This window comes from Oncorhynchus keta, chromosome 28 (genome assembly GCF_023373465.1).
Source record: "Oncorhynchus keta strain PuntledgeMale-10-30-2019 chromosome 28, Oket_V2, whole genome shotgun sequence".
In the NCBI taxonomy this organism is placed as follows: domain Eukaryota; kingdom Metazoa; phylum Chordata; class Actinopteri; order Salmoniformes; family Salmonidae; genus Oncorhynchus; species Oncorhynchus keta.
Window position 1 is genome coordinate 36897585 of NC_068448.1, and position 27500 is coordinate 36925084.

General features: G+C 45.5%; 1 protein-coding gene across 12 annotated transcripts in view; it reads left to right on the top strand.

Moving 5' to 3' along the window:
- The window catches only part of prdm16 (PR domain containing 16), a 236073-nt gene that overhangs the window by 69205 nt on the left and 139368 nt on the right, over positions 1–27500 (top strand). For all 12 annotated transcript variants that reach the window (XM_052482910.1, XM_052482917.1, XM_052482911.1 and 9 more), the window contains exon 2: positions 9363–9754. In XM_052482910.1, coding sequence (XP_052338870.1) covers positions 9363–9754 — 392 coding nt within the window. The remainder of the gene's footprint in view (positions 1–9362; positions 9755–27500) is intronic.

Below are 27500 nucleotides of genomic sequence, written 5' to 3' on the forward strand. Positions count from 1 at the left end.
TAAAATGCAAAGCTTCTCATTCATTTATTGGACACTCACTCCTGTTGTCAAGGTCAAGTCTCTTAATACTCACCACTGCATGTCCAAACCTGTTGAGTAAAGATGAAACACACACACACACACACACACACACACACACACACACACACACACACACACACACACACACACACACACACACACACACACACACACACACACACACACACACACACACACACACACACACACACACACACACATCCCGAAGTATAGCCCTACTGGCACCGATGGGACCCACACATACATCTTATCAAACAGGCTGTGGCTTCTCTAAAAGAGTGTGTGTGTGTGTGTGTGTGTGTGTGTGTGTGTGTGTGTGTGTGTGTGTGTGTGTGTGTGTGTGTGTGTGTGTGTGTGTGTGTGTGTGTGTGTGTCAGATCTCTGAGGGATCCACAGCAAGTCATGCTTTAAGAGCCCCGAGTTAGTGGAAGTTTCTTTTCTTGTTTCAGGCACCAGAAGTAACCCAGGCCTTTCTTTTTTTTTGGGGGGGGGGGCTGAAATCTCACCCCCAGGCCCCCGTGGGCGGGCACCCGCCCCCGCTCTGGAGAAGCAATATTGCTACTTTAAGTGTTACTTGGAAATGTTCCCCGTTGCTTTTACAAGGGGAAACAGTGTGTGTTTCTGGAGAGGCTAGCCAGTATTGTAGTTGACCATCCCCTGTGCAGCTCCCCCCTCCTCCTCTCCTCCCACCAACCCTTTCTCTCTCTTTCACTACCGTCCTACCGTACGTCATCATGAAAAACCCACCGCCATGGAAAAGCGCACACATAGTTTCATCCCTTTCTCCCCCACCTTCTCCACCCTCTCTCTCTCCTTCTCCCGTTTCTCTTTCTCCCTCTCTCTGCCTGCTCGCTCTTTCTCCCCCCTCTCTCTCTGCCCGCTCGCTCTTTCTCCCCCTCTCTCTCTCTGCCCGCTCGCTCTTTCTCCCCCTCTCTCTCTCTGCCCGCTCGCTCTTTCTCCCTCTCTCTTTGTCTGCCCGCTCGCTCTTTCTCCCTCTCTCTCTCTCCTTCTCCCGTTTCTCTTTCTCCCTCTCTCTCTCTCCTTCTCCCGTTTCTCTTTCTCCCTCTCTCCCTCTCTGCCTCTCCCTCTGTCTCTCCCTCTGTCTCTCTTTCTCTGCCCTCTTTAGATTTTATTGCTGCCTCTCTTTTTTCCTCCCATAAAAATCTGGCCCGATTTAAGGCTCTTTGTTAAGACAGAACCAATCATCAAAGGGCCTGATTAAAGAGGAACAGGTAAGAGTTTCTCGTTTGTGGCCCTAACGATACCAATAACTCTGCTAAGTGGAGCGATATTCTGCGGGTTATTGGGGAGGTGGGGCGGCGAGCACCAGATTAGGCGGTACCCCCCCCCCCACACACACACATCAAATGTTTATAAGTTTGTTAAGCAACAGGGCCGCCTGGTCATTTTTCATATCTGTCATGGTTCCACACCCCCACCCAAACCCCCACCACCAGAGGAACTTTTTCTCCCCATATTTGGGGCGGGGGAAATATTGCATATTTGTTTTCCCTTGATACTTGCTTTTCATCAGGAACGGACCTCGGAATTGAAATATTGACTTACTCTGAGACAATGATACAGTCTCTGTGTGCACTGGACTGGTAGGGCCCGATCACTGAGCAACAGCCACCCAATTCCACTCATTTTTTATTATCGTAGTCATACAGTTGTAGTCTAATGCACATTTATGTATTTAGGATTTTCTTACTGAATTTGAGAGGGTAGAGTTAACCATACATTTGGCCCTTCATTGCAGTTCAGGCCCAACTGAGCTGATCCAGAAGCAATCCAGAATTCAATCGAACCAGCACCGTGCTGCAAATAACATTGTACGCATTTGAGGTGATGCAATTGTGTTCCCAACGGGGTGAAACGAAACGAAACAATCGCTTTGATTTGAATGCCATTGCGCACATGCTGCAGAGATTTTTCACACTGCATATTTGATTTAAAGGGAGCAGAATGTCACAAAAGTACGGCTTGACTTGACCGTACTAGTCTTCATGCCACACACACACACACACACACACACACACACACACACACACACACACACACACACACACACACACACACACACACACACACACACACACACACACACACACACACACACACACACACACACAAAGAAGAGTGCATTCGACCACACAGTTAAGTCAGCCAGTGCCAAAGCTGCTCCACTAAAACGAGACGGCATCACCGAGTCAAGTCCCTGTGCCACAAGGAACATGTGTTTACGTGAGTGGATGCAGACTGCAGAAAATTGCTGCAGATCTCTATCTCTCCACGTCTAACTCTTTAGTGGGGCCGAATAAACAGAGCCTAGAACAGTTGGCCTGTTGTAGTACACCGTGATTTTCAGATTCTCGCTTTAACGGCCTTTTGATCACACTTTACTCGTCAATGTTACTATGGCAACATTGATCACCTGGCAACGGTCATCACTGCTTAGTCAGTTTTTTATTTTAAGAATTGCATTGTTTGATAACATTTTAATATTTTCCTTTGGCGTTCCCTAATATAGTGTGGCATGTACGATACCTGTAGCCCATAGAAATGAGAATAGAAATGAATAGAAAAGACATCTCCATTCAAGTCAATGATGGGATAATTGGTGGACCGGCAGCCATTTTAAGTGTACCCATGCCAGGACATAAAAGCAGGAAGTGTAACCTTCAATCTGACCTGTGATTTGTTGAGTCAACTGACATTACAAAATATACATTCCATTGTCATGAGCCACATCAGTTAGCATCATTTGAATGAACGTTCTACATTACCATGGCAATCCAGCGTCAGTTGATGGAATATTCCAAAATACAAAAGGAAATGGTTGCGTCACAATACCAGGCAGCCATTGCGAGGCTACCCGTCAGCTTGGCAGTCAGTTGCCCGGGTTTGAGCTTCCAAGCCCATTCTATTCATTCTTATTTCTATGCTCTAGCCTACATATCATCGTCTATATATTTATTTTCAATGCTCATAGGTAGATAATGTATGTCACGGTTATTTTTGAAGTCGAGTCTTGCGATCACTAATTCAACATTTTATCTGTCATGTTTTGCTGTTATTGGATGATGTTTCATATATATTTTTTGTCATATTTTTGCAATGATATATTTTATAAAGTGGGGGGACGGGTTTGTTTCTTTCTCGCCAATGTCCTAAAATAAGTCTTGTTGCTCTGTGAACTCTCAACGAGCTGTTACTTGTATAACCTTCTCTTAATTGTGTTGTGAGTATATTATCATGGTTTTCTGGCTCAGTATGAGTACACTGAAGTACACTGAAACGGGCAAGTGTGTGACATCCTTGGGGAGTATTTTAGGATATTTCATATCCTTTCGGGAAATGGCGAGTTAGTAAAGACTTTCTTGAGAGATATGATCCATCAAATAGCATAGATGATCAATGATCATTACAACATGAAATAGCATAGATGATCAATGATCATTACAACATGAAATAGCATAGATGATCGATGATCATTACAACATGAAATAGCAGAGATGATCGATGATCATTACAACATGAAATAGCAGAGATGATCGATGATCATTACAACATGAAATAGCATAGATGATCGATGATCATTACAACATGAAATAGCATAGATGATCGATGATCATTACAACATGAAATAGCATAGATGATCGATGATCATTACAGCATGAAATAGCAGAGATGATCAATGATCATTACAATATGAAATAGCATAGATGATCGATGATCATTACAACATGAAATAGCATAGATGATCGATGATCATTACAACATGAAATAGCAGAGATGATCAAGATGAAATAGCAGAGATGATCGATGATCATTACCATATGAAATAGCAGAGATGATCAATGATCATTACAATATGAAATAGCATAGATGATCGATGATCATTACAACATGAAATAGCAGAGATGATTGATGATGATTACAACATGAAATAGCAGAGATGATCGATGATCATTACAACATGAAATAGCAGAGATGATCAATGATCATTACAATATGAAATAGCATAGATGATCGATGATCATTACAACATGAAATAGCAGAGATGATCAATGATCATTACAACATGAAATAGCAGAGATGATCGATGATCATTACAACATGAAATAGCAGAGATGATCGATGATCATTACAATATGAAATAGCAGAGATGATCAATGATCATTACAATATGAAATAGTATAGATGATCGATGATCATTACAACATGAAATAACATAGATGATCGATGATCATTACAACATGAAATAGCAGAGATGATCGATGATCATTACAACATGAAATAGCATAGATGATCGATGATCATTACAACATGAAATAGCATAGATGATCGATGATCATTACAACATGAAATAGCATAGATGATCGATGATCATTACAATATGAAATAGCATAGATGATCGATGATCATTACAACATGAAATAGCATAGATGATCGATGATCATTACAACATGAAATAGCAGAGATGATCGATGATCATTACAACATGAAATAGCAGAGATGATCGATGATCATTACAACATGAAATAGCAGAGATGATCGATGATCATTACAATATGAAATAGCAGAGATGATCAATGATCATTACAATATGAAATAGTATAGATGATCGATGATCATTACAACATGAAATAACATAGATGATCGATGATCATTACAACATGAAATAGCAGAGATGATCGATGATCATTACAACATGAAATAGCATAGATGATCGATGATCATTACAACATGAAATAGCAGAGATGATCGATGATCATTACAACATGAAATAGCATAGATGATCGATGATCATTACAATATGAAATAGCATAGATGATCGATGATCATTACAACATGAAATAGCAGAGATGATCATTACAACATGAAATAGCAGAGATGATCGATGATCATTACAACATGAAATAGCAGAGATGATCGATGATCATTACAATATGAAATAGCAGAGATGATCGATGATCATTACAACATGAAATAGCATAGATGATCGATGATCATTACAACATGAAATAGCAGAGATGATCGATGATCATTACAACATGAAATAGCATAGATGATCGATGATCATTACAACATGAAATAGCAGAGATGATCGATGATCATTACAACATGAAATAGCATAGATGATCGATGATCATTACAACATGAAATAGCAGAGATGATCGATGATCATTACAACATGAAATAGCAGAGATGATCGATGATCATTACAACATGAAATAGCAGAGATGATCAATGATCATTACAACATGAAATAGCAGAGATGATCGATGATCATTACAACATGAAATAGCAGAGATGATCGATGATCATTACAACATGAAATAGCAGAGATGATCGATGATCATTACAATATGAAATAGCAGAGATGATCGATGATCATTACAACATGAAATAGCATAGATGATCGATGATCATTACAACATGAAATAGCAGAGATGATCGATGATCATTACAACATGAAATAGCATAGATGATCGATGATCATTACAACATGAAATAGCAGAGATGATCGATGATCATTACAACATGAAATAGCTGAGCGTTAATAAAAACTAACAACATCCATGATGGGACAGAGAGGAACAAGTCAGCTCATCTTAAAGCTCAGATTTAGTCTGACCCCTTGTTCTGGTTTGTGTGTAGAGAGAACGACCCCGTCTTACGGGGGGGGGGGGGGGAGTCCCCCCGTGTGTGTGTGTGTGTGTGTGTGTGTGTGTACACCCAATGTCTCTTTGTTTTCCAGCACGGCTAGCAATAACAGGGGTGTTTAAAAGAGTGCATTTACAATTTATCAAATAAATCTGATGCCTTCATGTCGCCGGGTTCTCTGGACGCACGGTAGTTTCCAGTGGAATAACATGGACCAAACAAGCGGCCCATTGTGGGCCCAGCCAACGCCAGGACCCCCAAGGTGCGAATTAATGATTGACCCCTGATGTAATCAGGATAAATAGTTCCCCGTGAAAAGAGAGACGGGGAGAGAAAGAACAACATGGTGGAGGGAGAAAGGAAGGCACTATCTGGCGGAGGTTTTTTAAGCAGCCCTCCGGGAGACAGTGCTAACATCTCACTCCTCTTCAGAGACCAAAGCCAAGCACGCAAGTAAAAACGTCTTGGCTCAGCCGTCTCACGTCACTTTTTTTAACTTTCCTCCTCCTCTTCCTGGCCCCTTTCATTATGTTCCTGCTTACTTTTCTCCCCCTCTCCTTTTCTTTTCTCTTTATTTGTAGTGAATTTCATGGCCGAACATGGCCAAGCCATCGACTAGAATGTCACAGGGAAAAAAGGAGGGAAGAAGATTTTTTTTTCTTCTGTGGTGATTAATTTTAACTTTCCCTTTTTTTTTTTGTTTTTTTTTTGTGAATTTTTATGAATAAGGGAACTGAGCTCGGAGGATCTTAACTTCTGGCCACAAGTCTCCTTTAAATCACATTGTGTTTTCGCTTGGCGCTCCGCTCCAGTGGTTTCTGTCTTACACAAATAATGTTTTGTTCATTAAAATTAGGGACGTTACCCCCCTTCTCGCTGCTCAATTTCGAGGTAGTGATCTGTGTGTTTCTGCTTCGAGGCTCTTAAAGTCTAACAGTATTTAATAGATTTTCCAACCCTCTCTTCGGTTGTTCAAATTGCGCTAGATGGGTCGGGTGCCAGCAAAAAGGAGAGAGATTTTTTTTTTTTTTGTGGTTCAAAAACACTTTTGATTCTTGAAAACTGCACCAGATAGGCCGCGGTTATAAAAGTTTAATTGATCTGTGAAAAGTGGAAGCTACTGCTGGCGTACATGTTTCCCTTCGCTTAATTGCCCGCCTGGTCTGGGCCCCTATGAAACCCTGATCATTAAAGAAAATGGGTAAAACGTTTATTTTCCCGAGAAAAAAAAAGGGAAAGAAGAAAAATCCACTGGATGACGCAAAATTGGTCATAAATGCCTTCGTTTTACTGCCCAGATTTTATATGACAAGTTTCCCAGATCTGTCAGGAATCTCTCTCGCCAGTCGCTGGGAGCCTGTCACAGTGCTTTCACAGTTCACGTTTACATTCTAGACTTACATATCCGTTCATTCAGCAATTATTTTTTTTCTCTCGATTTTACGAGCCAAAACCCGAGCGTTTATTGGAGCGAAAGCAGATAATTGATTTCAGATACTCCTTGCTGTCAATTATACGATATTCCATTCTCCTCAATTTCCTCATTCCAATGTCTAACTTCGGAGACTTTCTGTACATACGGTAAATGCGGTAATGGTCATCATGAACAGCTCTTGATGTTTCAAAGTCACGTTAAATCAAAGATTATTGGTCGCGTACACATATTTGCAGATGTTATCTCAGGTGGAGAGAAATGCTTGCGATCTGAAACTTCTGCAACCGTTAAGTTGATTAGGTCATTAGGCTCTAAAGTGGATCATACTCGTTTGTTGAGTATCCTCACTCAACAGTGACTCTTAAGATGTTAGATACTGTAGGACCAAGGGACATCTAAACGCCAATGTAATATTGTCTTTATATTGTCGAATGTATATTTGAACTTTTTTTATATTTTGGTATTTAATGTGTTATGTTGTATCATTATGATAAAATATTGATGTTGATTATTTTCTGCCCAGAAACTACAGATTGAAATGATCTTTCTTGCTAAATCTGGGGCAATAGCATGTCGTACACGGTCCCTGACAAGCAAACAAATAAATAAAACTATAAGTAGAAGTAAGCGAGTTCAACTGGCCAAAACTCCCGTCTTTATGTTTTCAACTTGGTTTAAGAGTTCAACGGCTGTGGATGCGAGCGCCAGGCCAGCCAGGCCAGCCTCGCCAGGCCAGCCTCGCCAGTGCAGCCTCGCCAGGCCAGCCTCGCCAGTGCAGCCTCGCCAGGCCAGCCTCGCCAGTGCAGCCTCGCCAGGCCAGCCTCGCCAGTGCAGCCTCACCAGGCCAGCCTCGCCAGTGCAGCCTCGCCAGGCAGCCAGTGCAGCTCGCCAGGCCAGCCTCGCCAGTGCAGCCTCGCCAGGCCAGCCTCGCCAGTGCAGCCTCGCCAGGCCAGCCTCGCCAGTGCAGCCTCGCCAGGCCAGCCTCGCCAGTGCAGCCTCACCAGGCCAGCCTCGCCAGGCCAGCCTAGTCCTGAAGCGGTGTTATGTTGTTGGCAGGGCCGGTCGTGAGGAGGAGGGAGCCGGCTGATTGGAAACACTCCTGCAGTAATTGCGGAGCCGAGTTCAGACTGATTTCCCCGGCCTGTGTTTGGACAGCAAACTGCAGTTAGTGCTTCTAGCAAAAGACACCAGGACTTGTTCACTCCTCTCCACGCTGCCACGCTAGAGCCTGTCTGCTCCGTCCGTCGTCCAGGCAACCTATAAAGTGTTGTGAGTTTGGTATCAACAAAACCAACGGTTTTGTTACATTTGAGTGCTGCCCCTGGGTATTGACGTGCGTTTTCATTCGGAGATTTTCCACTTTTTGTTACGGCATGACACTTGCACCAGAAAGATATCTGCTACCTATAACTGTAGACGTTTCATCGTTGAATTGTTTTGTTCATTTTCATTTATTCAGTGGCGTATCTTTCCAACTCCTGCTCCAACGTGTGTGTCTGTATATCTCCCAAGTGATCTGCCCGTGACTCGGCGGTGGAGAGGTTTGTGCGTCTAGCTAGACTTGTGCCCCTCTAATTCTTTGTGCTCGTCACTGACTCTGGACGGTGGAATCCCAAATGCCGCAATTATGCTGTCAGCCACAGAACAGTGACAAACATAGGTGACTAATCTAAACTGGCGAGTGACTGGCAACACCTGGGTCATTTCTCCCCCCATTATCTGTAAGATGACCCTGTAGGAAATGGCGGTGGTTGTGACTGAATGGAATATCATGTCCCATCAGGGCTTCCTCTGACGGTGGGGAATGTCCTCACTAGGAATACTGTGGGCAGGCAGCCCTAACTGGGGCTGAAGCCTTTTAAGCTTTTCTGTCTTTCGCTTGTTTTGGTTGAGTGAGTCAGTTAGTAGAACGGGCCTAGATGGTTACGTTCTATTGGTGATTCTGTCTATAAAGTCCCTGTCTACAAAATACAGTTTGCCTTTTGGTGATATTGGTACATAGCCCTGTTGCTGAGACTGTGTCTTACAACATGGAGTGAGTTGGAGAGAATAGGTCAAGCATATTTCTCTCACTCTGAAGGCTTGTAATATGTACTTTGTAGCAATTTCTCTCTCTTTCTCACTCTTTCTCTCTGATTCACAATTGACTTGCGTGGTTAAAGAAAGGTTGAATATAAGCTACAGAACTAACTCTCATTCTCTTCACCTCTTTCAGATGACAGCGAAACAGTGGACAGCATGTACGAGACAGAGCCCCACCTCCTGGCGGGAGGGGCCGAGAGTGGCGAGGAGGAGACAGAGGACAGCATCATGTCCCCCATCCCTGTAGGACCCCCGTCACCGCACCCCAACAACCACCATCACCACGGGCGCCACCATCACCACAACGAGGACCCCTTCACGCCCAAGGAAGGCTCGCCCTATGAGGTGCCCGTCTACATTCCCGATGACATTCCCATCCCCAGTGACCTGGAGCTGCGCGAGTCCTCGGTCCCCGGAGCGGGCCTGGGGATATGGGCCAAAACCCGGATCGGGATGGGAGAGTGCTTCGGACCTCACAGCGCACTGCAGAGTGCCACGGTCAAAGACGGCTCCTTCGGATGGGAGGTAGGTCGTGGTTTTGACGTTCTGTCTACGTTCTTCGGACGTCTTGGCTCAGTTTGTGGCTTATTTAAGTACCGACAGAGAGTGGTAAATATTCTGACAGCCTGAATGAAAGAAACGTGTTGAAGAGTTAAGGGTCCTTTTCTGTTATGCGACCTTGAGAGAGGTAAGTGAACGGTGCTTGAGACTCTTGGTCCTCAGCTCTTTTAGCCCGGTGAGACCGTCTAGCCGCCAAACGAAGATACTCCTTCCATTTGCATCTCCTGCTACCATTGGACCACCGTTGCCCTCTTTAAAATGAGTTGGTCGCCAACGTTGGAAAATCCAACTGATTACTGGAGGTATCAGCTTTTCGGTGCAGCCTCCCCCTATCCGTCCAACGGAGCGCGCCCGTTTGGTCACGCCACACGATGTGGAAATGGAAGAGGCAGCCAGCCGGTATTGAACTATTCATTTTCATTTCAACATGACATTAGAGGATATTGAAGTTGCTTCAGTAAGCTCATGGAGTGAATGATTTTCTCTCTCTGTCTCTCTCTCTCTCTCTCTCTCTCTCTCTCTCTCTCTCTCTCTCTCTCTCTCTCTCTCTCTCTCTCTCCTCCTCCTCTCTCTCTCTCTCTCTCTCCTCCTCCCCTCTCTCTCTCTCTCTCTCTCTCTCTCTCTCTCTCTCTCTCTCCTCCTTCTCTCTCTCTCTCTCTCTCTCTCTCTCCCTCTCTCTATCTCCCCCTCCCTCTGTCTCTCTTCACCGCAAGGCTAATCAGACCAGAATCTTCCCGGGTCGGATTCTCATTTCAGGAGGCTGGCGTTTTGGTCAATCACATATATAGTCGGATATTTTACAGCATTTCCTTCACATGTAATTACGCACTCTGAGCTAATCACGTCACAAAAAGGTTGGGTATAGTTTGGAGGCAGCCACTTCGGACAGGGTGTACCGTACATTATGTAGGCTGGCTGAGACAACCGTCATATGCAGTTGCTTTCGCTCTCTCCTTCTCTTTTTCCTCCTCTAGTCCTGTACACCAGACGAAACATTTGCCGATTAGAGAGGCGAGGCACACGCTACATGGCACAAAGCCACGGAAAGCGTTTTCCTCTGGAAAGTTCATATTATGACTAGACCTACGGGGCACGCATAGGCCCCCCCTCTCTCTTTTTTTCTTTCTCTCTCTCTCTCTCGCTCTCTCTCTCCCTCTGAAAGCTATACTCTCACTCTTTCTGTCTTTCTCTCTCTCTCTCTCCCCCTCTATCGCTCTCTCTCTCCCTCTGAAAGCTATACTCTCACTCTTTCTGTCTGTCTCTCTGTCTCTGTCTCTGTCTCTGTCTCTGTCTCTGTATCTGTCTCTCTCTCTCTCTCTCTCTCTGTCTCTGTCTCTGTCTCTGTCTCTCTCTCTCTCTCTCTCTCTCTCTCTCTCTCTCTCTGTCTCTCTCTCTCTCTCTCTCTCTCTCTCTCTCTCTCTCTCTCTCTCTGTCTCTCTCTGTTCTCTCTGGTGAACTCTCTCTCTCTCTCTCTCTCTCTCTCTCTCTCTCTGCCTCTCTCTCTCTCTCTCTCTCTCTCTCTCTCTCTCTCTTTCTTTCTTTCTGTGTGTAAGCTGCTCCTGCCTTTCCCTGTACAACACTCATGTTACAGGCCCAAAATGACTGGTGAACATTGTTTACATTGATTCTGAGGGGTCGGCCTGCTGCTCTCTGGCAAAATGACCAACTGAAGAGGTTCTGATAGCTCCATGACTTAGTCAGACTCCAGACAGAGATCATTGTCTGTATATGAGTATTTTATTCCAATACTGTTCTAACCAATAATTCAGCTAGTCAGGACCTCGTTCAAAATAGATAGTTTACAGTGTGTCAATTATTTTGCACGTTTTGGATTCAATTATTTTTGTTGTTGCTGAGTGGTGTGATTTTCCTTCGGGCTACATTGGCTTCATCTGTCCATCTAAGGTCACGCTCTGTCCTTTTTCTTTGCTGTTTCAAAAAACCTAACAGTTTGTGCCACCAACAGCAGGTCCCAAACATTTCTCCTCCCGCCGTCTAAATCCCACCTCAACGTCGTCTCGCCTGTGTTTGGAAGAGACATCCTCTCTCTCTCTCTCTCTCTCTCTCTCTCTCTCTCTCTCTCTCTCTCTCTCTCTCTCTCTCTCTCTCTCTCTCTCTTTCTCTCTTTCTCTCTCCTCTTTCTCTCTCTCTCTCTCTCTCTCTCTCTCTCTCTCTCTCTCTCTCTCTCTCTCTCGCTCTCTCTCCCTCTCTTTCTCTCTCTTCTCTCTCTCTCTTTCTCTCTGCCCCTCTTTCTCTCATGTTACAGGCCCAAAATGACTCTCTCTCTCTCTCTGGAAGAGCTCTCTCGCTCTCTCGCTCTCTCCCTCTCTTTCTCTCTCTCTCTCTCTCTCTCTCTCCTCTCTTTCTCTCTCTCTCTCTCTCTCTCTCTCTCTCTCTCTCTCTCTTTTAGGTCCCTTATCAAAGATAGCCATAACAGCCCAGCCATCGATAGCCATCACGAAACTCCTCCAGGAACGCTCCCCACACCGCCTCTGGTCTTAGAAAAATAGACAGGCCTACAGAGAGAGGGAGGGAAGGAACAGAGGAAGAGAGAGGGAAGGGAGAAGAGAGACCGGGGAGATGGGGCACTAAGAAAGCAGGGGGAAGGTCAGTGCTGTTAATGGGCCTTGATGGAGGGGGGCCCACTGTCTGTCAGTCTGTCCCCTCTAGCCCCAACTGAATAGGTTGGGGGGGGGGGCTTGTTATGAGAGATAATATTTGATTAGATCCCAGATCTCCTTTGTCTAAACGTGATCCTATCTACAGAATGCTCAGGGTAGGGTTTTAACGCTAGTAGTCGTCATTGTGGGAATTGAATGGGAGTTGAAAGGATCGCATACCGTGCAGGATCCACCTATTGAATGGGTGTTGGTTAGAGTTGTGACATAGACAGGTGTGTGTAATGATATCTGGGTAGTATGTAGAGTTAAGGGGATGTGTGACTTGTGTGAATGCATGAGGTCTGTGTGTAATTAGGCTTGGGTAGAGTTAATGGGCAGTGTAAATTGGGCTCTATGGGTGAAAAGCTCAGGTGGGTGTGCGAGCGTTAGTGAGAGTGTGTGTGTGTTAGAAATTGCGTGCGCGTGTGTGCGTCTCTCAGTGTGCGTGTATGTTTCTTGACGTCTGTGTGTGATCAGCCCTGGAGCACGGCACGGCCACCGCCACCATCCGTTCCTGGATAATGAGAATGATCCAGGTGGACAGAACAGAACAGAACAGAGAAGAGAAGAAAAGGAAGCCCAGTCTTGTCTGTCCCGGGGCGTTGGGCGATGCCGAGGTGTTAACTCGGACTCATTTCCCCGAGACGGACAGCTCAATCTAGGAGATGCTTAGCTCGGGGCAACGTCCATTCAGTGTGTCCCTCCGCTCCCCCCCATGCAACGGCAGAGCCACCCGGAGTCATCCATTTAAAAGCTATTATGCTCCCCTTTATCACAACATAATATAACGGTCGGGCTCCGCAAAAGAACCGATTTTCAATCAAGCTGTGCGCACGGGCCCTTGTCTGGAAGGCCTCTCTGCTATGGGACCGGGAGGGATCCTTCAGAGTGACACGGCCTATTGTGGAAGCAGAGTTTGGTCCCGGATCAGGTATTGACAGGAGCAGGTGGGCGTACAATAGAGGTTCACACTGCTGCTCCTCTCCTGTTCTTCTCCCCCTTCGCAGCACACACTGGAGCCCACTGTCAGCTCACACTCCCTCTGGGAAAGGGAGGGAGGTAGAGGGCACTGGGAGAGAGGGCACAAGTGAAAAGTGTGTGTGTGTTGCATGAATAGATACTATATGTGTCAGTGTGTGCGTTTAAAAAAAGAATGTTTTTTAATGAATGTGTGTGTGTGTGCATGCTTGAGTGTGAGTGTGTGGACACCTGGAGAGTGGTTATTTTAATTTTTTTTTTCAACAGAGTCCCAGATCCTCCAAAGTGGTACAACAATACATTCTCACATATGCGTGTGTGTGTTTAATGACACTTAAAGCCCCATATCCACACACTGTTAGTAACAGAAGGATGTCCCAGCGATGGAACAAAGACCTAGTCTCTCTAGTGATCCGTGATCCAAACTTATCCAAACTGTCAAATAACTCAATCAAATATCTTCCGTTTTGTCTCAGGCTGCCGAGGGAACGCAGCAAAGCCCAAATCAAACAAGCGCAGATCCCTTTCCAAAGCTATATTAATGGTGTTTACTCACCCTTCTCCTAACCCCGTTGCAGGGCGTGTCAACTCCGTGACAGGGCCTTTGTCACTCCGACACCTTTTACTTTTGTCATCTCGCCCTTTCTCTTTGTCCTGCATCTCAAGTGTTTGCTATCTCAAAGAAGGCACTTGTGCCGAGTCAACAAATGATTCAGTGGTCGCTGATAAAAATCTCTCTCCATGTGAAGACGGAAAGGAAAGCGCCTTGCCGTGTCTTCACATTGTCGGAAATAGCTCTGCACAATTAAGAGAGTGTTTGTGGGGCGTAATGACCTCCTGGTGATTGATCTGGCTGGTGTTGGTCGAGTGAATCGCATAAGTTTGCTGTGTGCAAGTGGCTATTTGTGTTTGAAATGGTCCTGTGGTAAATGTGATACCGTTCTTTGACTCTTTTTTTTTATCGTCTAGGGACTAACGTCGAGTCTTTTAATGTGACCTGCCATTTGGGCCTGCACTGTTAAACATCTTGAGTGTTTCAACTTGTTAAACAAATATGAGTTATCAGCACAGACTTGTTGAAGTTGAAATGGCAACCCTTTTTGACGGGGCATGTGTCATGCCTTTCACAGATTAATGTGGTACACACACATATATACACACACACACACACACACACACACACACACACACACACACACACACACACACACACACACACACACACACACACACACACACACACACACACACACACACACACACACACACACACACTAACATGTCCCATTACCTGGTCTATGACACCTGTCGGCCATACCTCCTCCCAGCTTCAAAGGGTCTCGAACCCTCAAGGACCTTGGGATGACTTTGTTGCCGGGCAGATTAGGACTTTTTCTTTGTTTGTGCTTATAGCGTATGAGTGTTTTTCCATATCAGCATCATTCATCCGATGAGAGTGAAGAAAAGGAAGAAAAAAAAAGTGCCTGTCGTTCTTTTCTCTCTCTCGTATTTACCTTACTGTTGACTTAGCGATACGCCAAGGCGTTAGATGGGAGCTCTTGGGCAGCCGGCGGTACTACGTGACAGACACCCAGCGCTCCATGGACGTTGCTCATATTTCTCCGCCTGCCTTCTTTTGTGCCCTGATCCCTGGGATGACAGCTTCCTTTTCACGCCAGCGCTTGGTTGGCCCTTTTGTTTGCTAGCTAAAACGCTAGCTAATGTCCTCTTGGAACCCGGGCGAAGACATTGGGCACCGCCCTGACACTTATCTGTCCTGACCCTACCGCTCACCTCCAGCACTGTTTGCTCGCCTTTTGTGTCGGAGGAATTGCTGAGCCCTGTATACCCAGCATGTGTCAAGATAGCGCTCTAGGGGTGATCAAGGCGCAGTTTGCAACATGTTTGGTCTGTTTGCCGACGAGGTGTTTTTTTGTGCTTTTTATCTCGAGCCACAAGACTAATGTTACCTAGCTGATAGGTCAGAAACCACCAAGGACTTTAGGGGACACCGAATAGACAAACCGAAAGGAATGGCGAGTAGTTGACAGAGAGAGGGAATTAGCGAGTGCCCCCCATTCAAACGACTGCAGATACGCGGAAACCGGCCGCGCTATGCGTTTTCACTTTGAATATTTGTTCTATTTTGTGGGAAGATGTGGTTTTGAATCAATATCCAATGTCTGTATGTCAGATGTACACCTTTCAAGGTAAGGTGCTGACTAACAGAATGTACAACTTATCGCCATAACGATAGCACCTTCATCTGTGAGGGGAATGGTTTCTGAGTAAGCCCAGTGTGGTTTGCGTTTCTCTGCAAATTGATCAAAATGTTGTGCGGTCAGACGATTTTAGCATGTTGTACCAAGAATACACTCTTTCTTATCAGTCAAGACCATATATTGGGGGGGCTTTACTTGGCTCATCGCACTTTAGCGACTCCTTGTGGCAGGCCGGGTATCTGCAGGCTGACCCCGGTCATCAGTTGAACGGTGTTTCCTCCGACATATTGGTGCAGGTGGCTTCCGGGTTAAGTGGGCAGGTGTTAAGAAGCGAGGTTTGGTGGGTCATGTTTCAGAAGACACATGACTCGACCTTACCTTCCTGAGCCCATTGGGGAGTTGTGGCGATGAGACAAGATTGAAATTGGGGAGGAAATAGGGGTAAAAAATTAAATAAATACCATGTGTTGATCCAGAGAACATAGACTGTCGCCCTATTCCTTTCCAGTGGACCTTCACCTCTTCTGTAGACCATGTTGAGACATGGGTGCAAGTACTACTTGAAACCATTTCACATATGTTATCCTGGCGTGATTGAGCTAGCCTGGCAGCCGTGTGGGCCTGGGTGGGCATGGGCGTGCGGGTGGGCCCAACCCCTCACCAAATTTCCTCTCTACCCCATAGCAAAATGTATAGAATTGCAGGAAATGATCTTTAAAACGGCACTATTTTATCTCAGCCTCGTGGCGAAATGTGTAGAATAGCATGAAACTAGCTATACATTATTACTTTTTTTGGGCCACCAAAATTTCTGCAAGCCCACCCATCAACGAATTTCTGGCTACGCTACTGTAGCCTGGTGAAATAGTAACAATAGAATAGTGACAAGAGTGCAAACCCCACACATCTAGCACTCAGACTAGAGCAAACGCTAAAAGTACTTGAAAATGTTTGAATAGTATGTGAACCCAAGACTGGTAGACCTCGTGGGGAATATGAAGCCATGGGAGATGAGCTCTCCAGGTTAATGCATCATTAGAGCATAGTATTTTACTAATCAAATTAGAGCCCGACTCCGAGGTCAAAAGAGCAGCAGTATTTTGGGTATATTTATAAATGCATAGGAAATTATAATTGTTTACCACCGTCAAATTATATTGCATTAATTATATTAAATTATTATATGTAATGTAACATAGAATAAATATATAATAATGATAATTTATATTAATAACAATTCATATTGTAATTAACAATGATACTAATGAGGACTTAATTATTACAATAGTTAATAATTAGTCATTATTCTTGACATTAATATTACCTAAATATTTGTTTATGTACATTCATCTCCAGGGTGTTTTAAGATGGTAACATAATAATATTGCCAAATTGTAAGGATTGTTGGCATCTGTGTTTCCTTTCCCACAGTAAAATGCCATGAAATGAATATCAGCCTTGTGGTATTTAACAACCCTGTTGACCAACACTGTGTGGTTTTCTGTATCACGGTTATACCTGATAAACCCAAGTTTAAACATGAATAAAATATATACGAAAAAACAGAGCAAGCATAACACCACAGTTTCAGTCCTGAGGATGTATTATGTTCCATTCGCGTTGATTTTATGTAGGTTTTAAACATGCCATTAGCCAATTTAATCCAATTTTCCCAGCCTTCGGAGCACTCCAGTGGAACAGATTACATCTAATATTAAACATATGGGCCCTGTTGCCTTAGAAACATCGCAGCAGCTTTTTAGGAGCTGTTAAAGAAAGACACATCATTTAAAAAAAAAACATTTTCTTTGCGTCTCTCGTCCCCTCGAACCGATGTCAATTATCCCTCTGAACATGGTAATTGATAACGAGGAAGTAAGCAGCAAATTAAATGTCAGGTTTGATTAGAACTCTGATGCCTTATCGTTTGTTCATAACTCGCTACCAGCGTCTGTTAATTCATCTCAAGACCCCCGGATGAAATGAACGAGTATCTCAGGAGGAAGTGAACGGGGGAGAAAGTCATCCCTTTTTGATCGAGTGGTCGAGCGGCTCAATAAATATTGTCCCTCCAAATTGTTGATGTTATTAATTTGGCCATTGGTTTCACTGCTCCCGTCGACTCTGAGCCACTTTGTCTCTCAATAGAGTCTCTTGTCTAGCCTCAAACTCCAGCCCCTCCAGTCTCTTAACTCACTCACTCTTCAACAATGTCATCCTTTATGTCGTTTCCCTTCTGTTAGCCGCCGCGTGGCGCGTAGCTCGCACAGACTTGCTTTAACTAATGCTCAGGCGATTATGTGTTCCTAAACATTAATTTAATACCCCTCCTCGCTCCCCTGTCCTCGGTGGCCAAAAGCAGGTAACTCCTGACCAATTCCTCCCACCCTCCCCTACCTCCTCCCTCCTCTGTATCCCAGTGAAAACCCATCATTCATGGCTGTCCTGATGAATAGCCACATCATTGCCGCGTTAGCCCCAGGCCACGGCAGACAATGATATTGCTCTGTGGCCGGGCCAGAAAATGATGACATTTGTCAAAGGCTGTTTATGTTGTTAATTAGATTGATGCTTACACTTGGAAATGGGACTTGGTCCTGCATGATAGCGTTCACCCCCCTCCATTTCATGAATTAGCCATGAAGCTGCTTTCATTTTCTTCTCGGCTCGGCTGCTTGCTTTTTTTTGTTGCTTTCCCACCATGTTTTGCCGTGTGAGAAAGAAAAAAAAATGTGTATGTTTGTGCGTGCTTGTGTGAGGGAGGGCGTGCATGTGTGAGGGAGAGCGAGCGTGTACGTGCATGACTGAGTTAGTGGAAGAGGAGGTGTCAGAGAAGGGTCAGAGCAGGGTTTGGCACGGCCCCACAGCCAGCCCATACGGCGAGGGCTTACCCAGCTTAAAGTGCCACACACAGCAGAGAGAGCTCACTAACCAGCTCCACCACCACCTGTACAGAGACAGACATGTCAGAGCCCCATGGACAAACCTTCTGTTGTTCCCCTAGCCCCCCTGCCGATACTCCACCCGCTCCCCCCCTGCACCCCAGCTCCAAATTAAAGAAAGAGTTTAACTTTCAATCCCCACACAACCCGCTCTTATGGGCTTGAAGTATTTCCTAAACATTTCCAAGAAAGAGAATGGCGACGCTGGCCTAATAATCGGGTCCCCGCGGCTGTTGTGATTACTATTTCCGATCACAACGCTGTCAACACCGTAATAACGGCAGATTTAGACGACAGAGGTGAGAATGTATTGTTCTACCACGTTGGAGATCTTGGACGTTGTTTTAATTAAAACAACCACTCTCCAGGTGTCCACACACACACTTTAAAGAGAGCTTGCACGCAAACACACCCACTCGCACACACTGGCAAACAGACAAACCACTGATTGTTATTCTTTCCTCAAGTTGACTATTTGGAATAACAGCATGGACCGAGGAGTGAAGCATAATGACGACATGCCATTTGAAAAAACGTGTTGAATTGTTGAAATGTCAAATTGGTCTTTACTTTGGAAAGGGTGTGGAGTCGGTCGAGTGATTTCTGGTCAAATCCTCCTACACTGTCAATGAGGGGGTTGAGTTGCCCATACAGTCTATTTATTTTTCTGCATCTCGGCATCTCTCATCCTCCCTATTATAATAATACATAGGTTTTATATAGCGCTCTTTATGGACCCAAAGTCAATTTACAATTGTTTCAAAATCTCTCTCTCTCTCTCTCTCTCTCTCTGTCTCTGTCTCTGTCTCTGTCTCTGTCTCTCTCTCTGTCTCTCTCTCTGTCTCTCTCTCAGATGGCTCTAAGTCTCTCTCTCTCTCTCTCTCTCTCTCTCGCTCTCTCTCTCTGTCTCTCTGTCTCTCTCTCTCTCAGATGACTCTAAGTCTCTCTCTCTCTCTCTCTCTCTCTGTCTCTCTGTCTCTCTCTCTCTCAGATGACTCTCTCTCTCTCTCTCTCTCTCTCTCTCTCTCTCTCTCTGTCTCTCTGTCTCTCTCTCTCTCTCAGATGACTCTAAGTCAGGAGTAGTAGCTTTTTGTCCATGAATCATCCCAGGCCTTGCCCTCTTGTCTCCCCTGTCCAACCCATATCTGTAAATCTGTCACAACTCCTCCACAGCACATATTTCACATGAATTTCCATCTATGGTATTCCTTGTTTTGCTTTAAGGAATACATCAATATATACAGTACCAGTCAAAAGTGTGGACACACCTACTCATTCAAGGGTTTTTCTTTATTTTGACTATTTTCTACATTGTAGAATAATAGTGTAGACATAAAAACTATGAAATAACACATATGGAATCATGTAGTAACCAACAAAGTGTTCTTCAAAGTTGCCTCGATGACAGCTTTACACACGCTTGGCATTCTCTCAACCAGCTTCACCTGGAATGCTTTTGCAACAGTCTTGAAGGAGTTCCCACAAATGCTGAGCACTTGTTGGCTGCTTTTCCTTCACTCTGCGGTCTGACTTATCCCAAACCATCTCAATTTGGTTGAGGTCAGGTGATTGTGGAGGCCAGGTCATCTGATGCAGCACTCCATCACTCTCCTTCTTGGTAAAATAGCCCTTACACAGCCTTGTCCTGTTGAAAATCAAATGATAGTCCCACTAAGCCCAAACCAGATGGGATGGCGTATCGCTGCAGAATGCTGTGGTAGCCATGCTGGTTAAGTGTGCCTTGAGTTCTAAATCAATTACAGACAGTGTCACCAGCAAAGCACCCTCACACCGTCACACCTCCTCCACCGCGTTTCACAAAGACATGGCGGTTGGAACCAAAAATCTCCAATTTGGATTCCAGACCAAAGGACAGATTTCCACCAGTCTAATGTCCATTGCTCGTGTTTCTTGGCCCATGGAGTCTTCACTGAACAGTTGATGTGTCCATTACTTGAACTTTGTGAATCATTAATTTGGGCTGCAATTTCTGAGGCTCGTAACTCTAATGAACTTCGGCAGCAGAGGTAACTCTGGTCTTCCGTTCCTGTAGTGGTCCTCACGAGAGCCAGTTTCATCATACCACTTGATAGTTTTTGTGACTGCAGTGTGTTTATATACAGTGGGGCAAACAAGTATTTAGTCAGCCACCATTTGTGCAAGTTCTCCCACTTAAAAAGATGAGAGAAAAAAAATCCAGAAAATCACATTGTAGGTTTTTTAATGAATTTATTTGCAAATTATGGTGGAAAATATGCATTTGGTCAATAACAAAAGTTTCTCAATACTTTGTTATATACCCTTTGTTGGCAAGGGACAGAGGTCAAATGTTTTCTGTAAGTCTTCACAAGGTTTTCACACACTGTTGCTGGTATTTTGGCCCATTCCTCCATGCAGATCTCCTCTAGAGCAGTGATGTTTTGGGGCTGTTGTTGGGCAACACAGACTTTCAACTCCCTCCAAAGATTTTCTATGGGGTTGAGATCTGGAGACTGGCTAGGCCACTCCAGGACCTTGAACTGCTTCTTACGAAGCCACTCCTTCGTTGCCCGGGCGGTGTGTTTGGGATCATTGTCATGCTGAAAGACCCAGCCACGTTTCATCTTCAATGCCCTGGCTGATGGAAGGAAGGAGGTTTTCACTCAAAATCTCACGATACATGGCCCCATTCATTCTTTCCTTTACACGGATCAGTCGTCCTGGTCCCTTTGCAGACAAACAGCCCCAAAGCATGATGTTTCCACCCCTATGCTTCACAGTAGGTATGGTGTTCTTTGGATGCAACTCAGCATTCTTTGTCCTCCAAACACAACAAGTTGAGTTTTTACCAAAAAGTTATATTTTGGTTTCATCTGACCTTATGACATTCTCCCAATCTTCTTTTGGATCATGCAAATGCTCTCTAGCAAACTTCAGACGGGCCTGGACATGTACTGGCTTAAGCAGGGGGACACGTCTGGAGCTGCAGGATTTGATTCCCTGGCGGCGTAGTGTGTTACTGATGGTAGGCTTTGTTACTTTGGTCCCAGCTCTCTGCAGGTCATTCACTAGGTCCCCCCGTGTGGTTCTGGGATTTTTGCTCACCGTTCTTGTAATCATTTAGACCCCACGGGGTGAGATCTTGCATGGAGCCCCAGATCGAGGGAGATTATCAGTGGTCTTGTATGTCTTCCATTTCCTAATAATTGCTCCCACAGTTGATTTCTTCAAACCAAGCTGCTTACCTATTGCAGATTCAGTCTTCCCAGCCTGGTGCAGGTCTACAATTTTGTTTCTGGTGTCCTTTGACAGCTCTTTGGTCTTGGCCATAGTGGAGTTTGGAGTATGACTGTTTGAGGTTGTGGACAGGTGTCTTTTATACTGATAACAAGTTCAAACAGGTTCCATTAATACAATTGGTGGCTGACTAAATACTTTTTTGCCCCACTGTATAGGACGCTTCAAAACCTTATTCCTTATGATTTATATTTTGACTGTCTCTTTTGACATTCATGAATGTGTTATTCAATGCAACTAATTCAATATTTTATCAAATCATTTTCAATTTTTTGTTTGTTTTTATACCTACAGATGTCCTAAAATTCCAAATCAAGTAGCTTAATGATCAATGGTATGATCATCTTATTTGACTTTTAGGGGTTCAACTTGGAATGGTTGGAGAGGGTGAGCTCAGTCAGACAGTCAGGAGGAGGAGGCTGTGAAACCGTTTGTTTTCTCTCTTTTGTCTCCACAACACTGGACAGCCCAGCCACTCAATCACCATGTCCTTCCATAGCCTGTCTCATGATCCTGCACTTCGTCTTCTTCATTAGAGGAAGTGCGCTGACGTCTGAAACCCGCCGGCCTGGTGTGTGGTGCACCGTTCCACTCCGTACCATTCGACGCGATAAAGAGAAATCCTGTTTGAGCTGCATGAGCTTGACCTGCCCCAATGTGACCGTGTGCCTGTGCCAGCTGATATGACAAAGCACTTTAGTGATTCACTACGTCCCAACCCAGCTCAACTCACCTACCTCATATCCACTTTGGGATTTACAAATGACTCTTTCGGGGGTTTGCTCATCTCTCAATGACTACTACATTTACTTCATGTTTTGGTCATTCTGATAAATGTGCACCAGAGGAATGTCTACGCTCATATCCTTGATCCTTGGATCTCAATCAAACAGTATTTTTATAGAACATTTCCACATATTTTCATGGTGAAATACTAGAATAAATTATGTAAATGTAAAATAGAATACAATTCCAATAAGTGAATCTACCCTCTTCTGGCGGGAGGCAACAATGCAGCGAGGAGAGAGATCCTTTCACAGGATCACAGCTAGGCTGCCCTTTCTCTCTCCAGCTTAATGCAGAGGCTCGAGACTCTCCCCTTCTAACTTGGGTCCTACACACACACACACACACACACACACACACACACACACACACACACACACACACACACACACACACACACACACACACACACACACACACACACACACACACACACACACACACACACATACGAACACACACACACACAAACGAACACGCACACACACATAAGACTACACATACGTATGCACATACACACACGCACACACACACACGCACAAACACACAGAGGACTAGACAAACAAGTCCGCACACACACACACTTAGCTCAACCTTTAAGTGCTCCAGCATTGCAGAGTCAGCTGCTCTCCAGTCCACTCACTCCTTCCCTGTGGTGTAGGGGGCTAGAGACAGGGCCCTCACCATCCCAGTGGCCTCTCTCTCTCTCTCTCTCTCTCTCTCTCTCTCTCTCTCTCTCTCTCTCTCTCTCTCGCCACCTCTCTGCACTCCTGCCCCCTCCTCCCACACACACACTAATATGATGGATCACCACAGGGCCTATTGAGTCTTCAGCACACAAACACACACACACCTGCCCCTCTCGACTAAAAGTCTTCAAGGTTTCAAAAATATCTCTTTATAACTTTCTGATACCATAGATATGATATTCTATAATATAATTCTAAGTATGTTCAACATTGATGCTCCACGTGTCATTTGTTAAAATATTTCTGAGTGGCTGATCTATACCAACATGGCGACTGTGGAATGTTGTCTTTAAGACACTGAGAGCATATGCACTTTTAGGTAGGTTTTTTATTGATTCCCACTCTCCCCACTCTCCCTTCCCTCCCTCTCTTTCCTCCCGCTCCTTTCCTTGGCCAGTCTCCCCCCCCTTTTGTCTCCTGATCTTCTCCTGGGCTCTGGGGTCCCGGCGCTTCTAATTCCGCCTTATCAGTGAAGTAATTTAGCCGGCACAGCTTGGGTTTCTGTCGCACGGCGAGCGCCCCATTGTCCTGCGCAGCTGTAGCCCAGATAAACTCTCAGACGGAACAAAGTCCGCATGACCTTTAACAAACCCAAATCTCACTTTTCCCCCCAACACCCGCCACCCCTCCTGCGAAATCATTTCTGAAGAGTTTGGGTTTGAGCTGGTCCTGGTGGCAATGCGGAGGGCCTAAGGAGAGAGAAGGATAAGTGGGGGGGTTTGGGAGTGTGTGTGTGTGGAGGGGGGGCAGAGAGGCTTGAGCAAGCGTGAGAGGGACAGGGAAGAGGGATTAGGATGCCTGACTGGCTCTGTCCAGTGGCACTCGGGGAAGGGGCTGGGAAATAAAGTGCAAGCAAAGCATTCAACAGTTTTTTCCTCTGGATGTACAGGGGGAGGGGCGACAGTGGTGGGATACTTTATATAAGACCTGACCACTTTTACCTTCCAACCCATGCTCAACTGCTCTTCGATGACAATGACTGACATCGGTGTCAGATCGGGCCAGGATGTGGTCCCGAACTCTTTCTGACTGTCTGTCATTGTCACCGTATAGCGGCATTACACCCGAGGTTGAATGTTCCCGGTAAACCTTTGTGAGATGAAAGCAACTATTTTCTCGATTCAGGTTTTGAAGTACTTCTTGGGTGTAATGTCGTCATTTTTTCGCTCGCTTTAACTTTGAAGGTTGCACTTGATCACTAGTCCCGGTTCCCAAACATACCACAAAATACCAGAAGTTATTTACAGACGGACTGTTTCAATTCTAGCAATTCCCTTTTGGTTGTTATCATGTCCCCCTCACTCCTCCACGTTGGCACCTGGCCCAAGTGCAGTCTGCGCGGGATTGTTGCTTTGACACAGGGGAACGGTGAAGAGGAACGGTTGAAGTGTAGTGGCCAGGGGAGGGGATGAAGAGGGTTAGGGAGGGGGGACAGGGGTAGAGATCGAGCACGTTGGAGAGGGCACATGAAAAAAGGGGCCCTTCTTTTTTTAACCACTGTCATCCTTCAAAAAAAAAAAAAAAAACCTCAATGAGCACTCCAAGATTTAAATCCTACACAGTCCCAGCATCTGTCCATCAGGGGCAGCTAATGAAAAGCTCCAAGAGAGGGGTGGTGGTGGTGGGGGATGGATGGGAGTATGACAGGCCCAGACCTGGTGATTGAATGAGGAGTTGGGATGGGATGGGGGGTGGGAGGGTGGTGGTTGAAGTGGGTCGTCCATGGGTCGTCCATGCCCCCGGCCGGCCCACTCCACTCCACCCCACCACTCCATGGCCTTGGTCAGGGCGGCCCTTGAGCACCGGCCGGGCTGGGCAACGAGACGACGGGGGTTCCCAGGGAGATGAGCGGCACGGAGGAGCCCACGAGGGATTAACTTTTCACATGGCTGGGAGGGCCGCGCCTGAAAAGACCTGACAACCCCGACGGCTTTATTAAAAAAGCCCCAAAGAGGAGAGGGAAGGAAGGAGGGAGGGAAGGAGGGAGGGAAGGAGGAGGAGAGAGGGGGGAGGGGGTAATTCTTCACATGGCCCTGAGAGAGGGATTTTGTCTATAGGGTGTCTTTTCTCTTTTTTTTTTAAGAACGACCCACTTGGTTTTAGAACGACCAAATTGTTCCCTGCTCTTTGCTGTGCTTGAGCTCCCTGTCTAAAGATGTGGGTGGCTGCTGCTGGTGCAGATTGCTGGCTCCTGTCACTGAAATGGGCCTGAGATGTTGTCTAATGAGAAAATTACAGGAGAATTTGACATTTCTTCAGCAGATTGCATACATACTTCTTTGCATAAGTACTTGCGTGTACAAATCAATATTATGTTGCAATAGTCAACTGAAGTCTCCCCTTGATAGTATTGTCATACATCCTTCATTGGTTCTACCACACAACATTGTCAATTTGACATCTTTCTTACACGGCTGTCTTCATTACACTCATTACACTTTTTTTTGGAAGTCATGGAAACTTTACCTGCTTACGGTTCTAATTCTCAATCTGGCGAGACCCGCCCTGTTTCCTTCCCCGATGAATCGCCTCTCTCAGTTTGCACTGTGAGAAAAGAGTGGAAATCAAAACAAACGGTCCCAGAGAGATTGGGTTGGCTTTCTGGCGGTGAGCAGATCAGCCACCAGACCTCCCCTGTACTGTGGCCACCTAATACCGCTCCTCTACCTGGCCAAGCCAAGGCAGAGTGGCTGGACAGCAGGGTCAGAGAAGGTAGCACGGTGTTACCTTTCAGCCCGCACAGCTTCCTACACTACCTCAACATAGCTTTGTTCCTCTGTCGCCGAGGGCACACATTTTTAGGACAGTTTTTTTTTTTTTTTTGGGGGGGTGTTATACACAGAAAGGACATTTTTTTAAAATATGTTTTTAGGTAACCTTTAAATACGATACATTTATTGACAAGCGGCCGATAGCTTGGATCTTGATCTCCTGGTTTCACTCCGGGATTTGACGTAATTGGATGAACGTCGATTTTTGACCCATTAATTCCGCGTGTTTACAGGGTTCATTCCGCGTGGTTACGGGGTTATAGAACAGAAACGACACAAAGGTTTAAGTTTAGGTATGAGTCCTGAGCGGTTTGGTGAAAGCATGTCATCAAATACTATCCTTGCTTGCTCGACAATTGTGACGTGTGTTGCCAGGGACCAGCCTGAGAGAACCACCGAAGCCCATCTCACTTTTCTATGTGACTGTATCTCGAGACGGGAGATACCTAGAAATACCTGATAATACTTAGCTACTAGTGTGACAACAATAAGCACATGGAAGGGAAGTAGTAATTTCACTCAGATCCATATTAATGTAGCGAAGACGTCGTCTATAGCACGTGCTGAGGAGGACACGGCTACATTCACTATGGGGACGATTTCCCCGTGACACATGTGCATAGCTTCAGCTCTACGGTTACTGTGTTTACTGTTCCAGGTTCCACAATACCTTTCATTGGTCCCCCCCCCCTACCTCACCCGTATGCCCAAACCCAAATCTGGAGACAAACCCCTCATCTCGTCTCATCTCCTCCTTCCTGTCTCAGTATCCTGAGCCGGTAGAGGCTGAGTGGAGCGCTGGGGGAAAGCTGATCTGATGTTGGCACTGCCGAACACACAGGGAGCGCAGAAACGGACAACCTCAACGAGGCCTGTGGTTCCTTCCTTTAAGGCCCACCCCTCCCTTCCAGAAGGACTGGAGCTCAGGCGAATCTCCACCATTTCAAGGCTTTTCGACCGGCGTCGTAAGCGTCCAACCCCACGTCTCTGAAGTCGGGAGGCTGCATCTTTCCTATTTCCTATTTCCCCCTTCCTCGTTCATTTGATTCACCTTTGTCTGGACCAAAGAGGGGTTTCTGCTGCTGGCAATTCAAATCCTCACCTCCCCCATGTGAGGCACCTTGCACTTGACCTAGCTGTAGGAAAGGTCTTGATTGCTTTAATAACAGTCCTTGGACCTGGAAGGTAGGCGTTCTTTAAGGCGTAGTGCTGAGAAGGAGCACATGAGGAGAGGTGGGGGGGACGCTGGGCTCTGTGGTCGTAGGGAGGTTGATTAGGTTCCTCTAAAGTGTGTCAGAGGAAAGACAAAATACAAATATGTGAAGG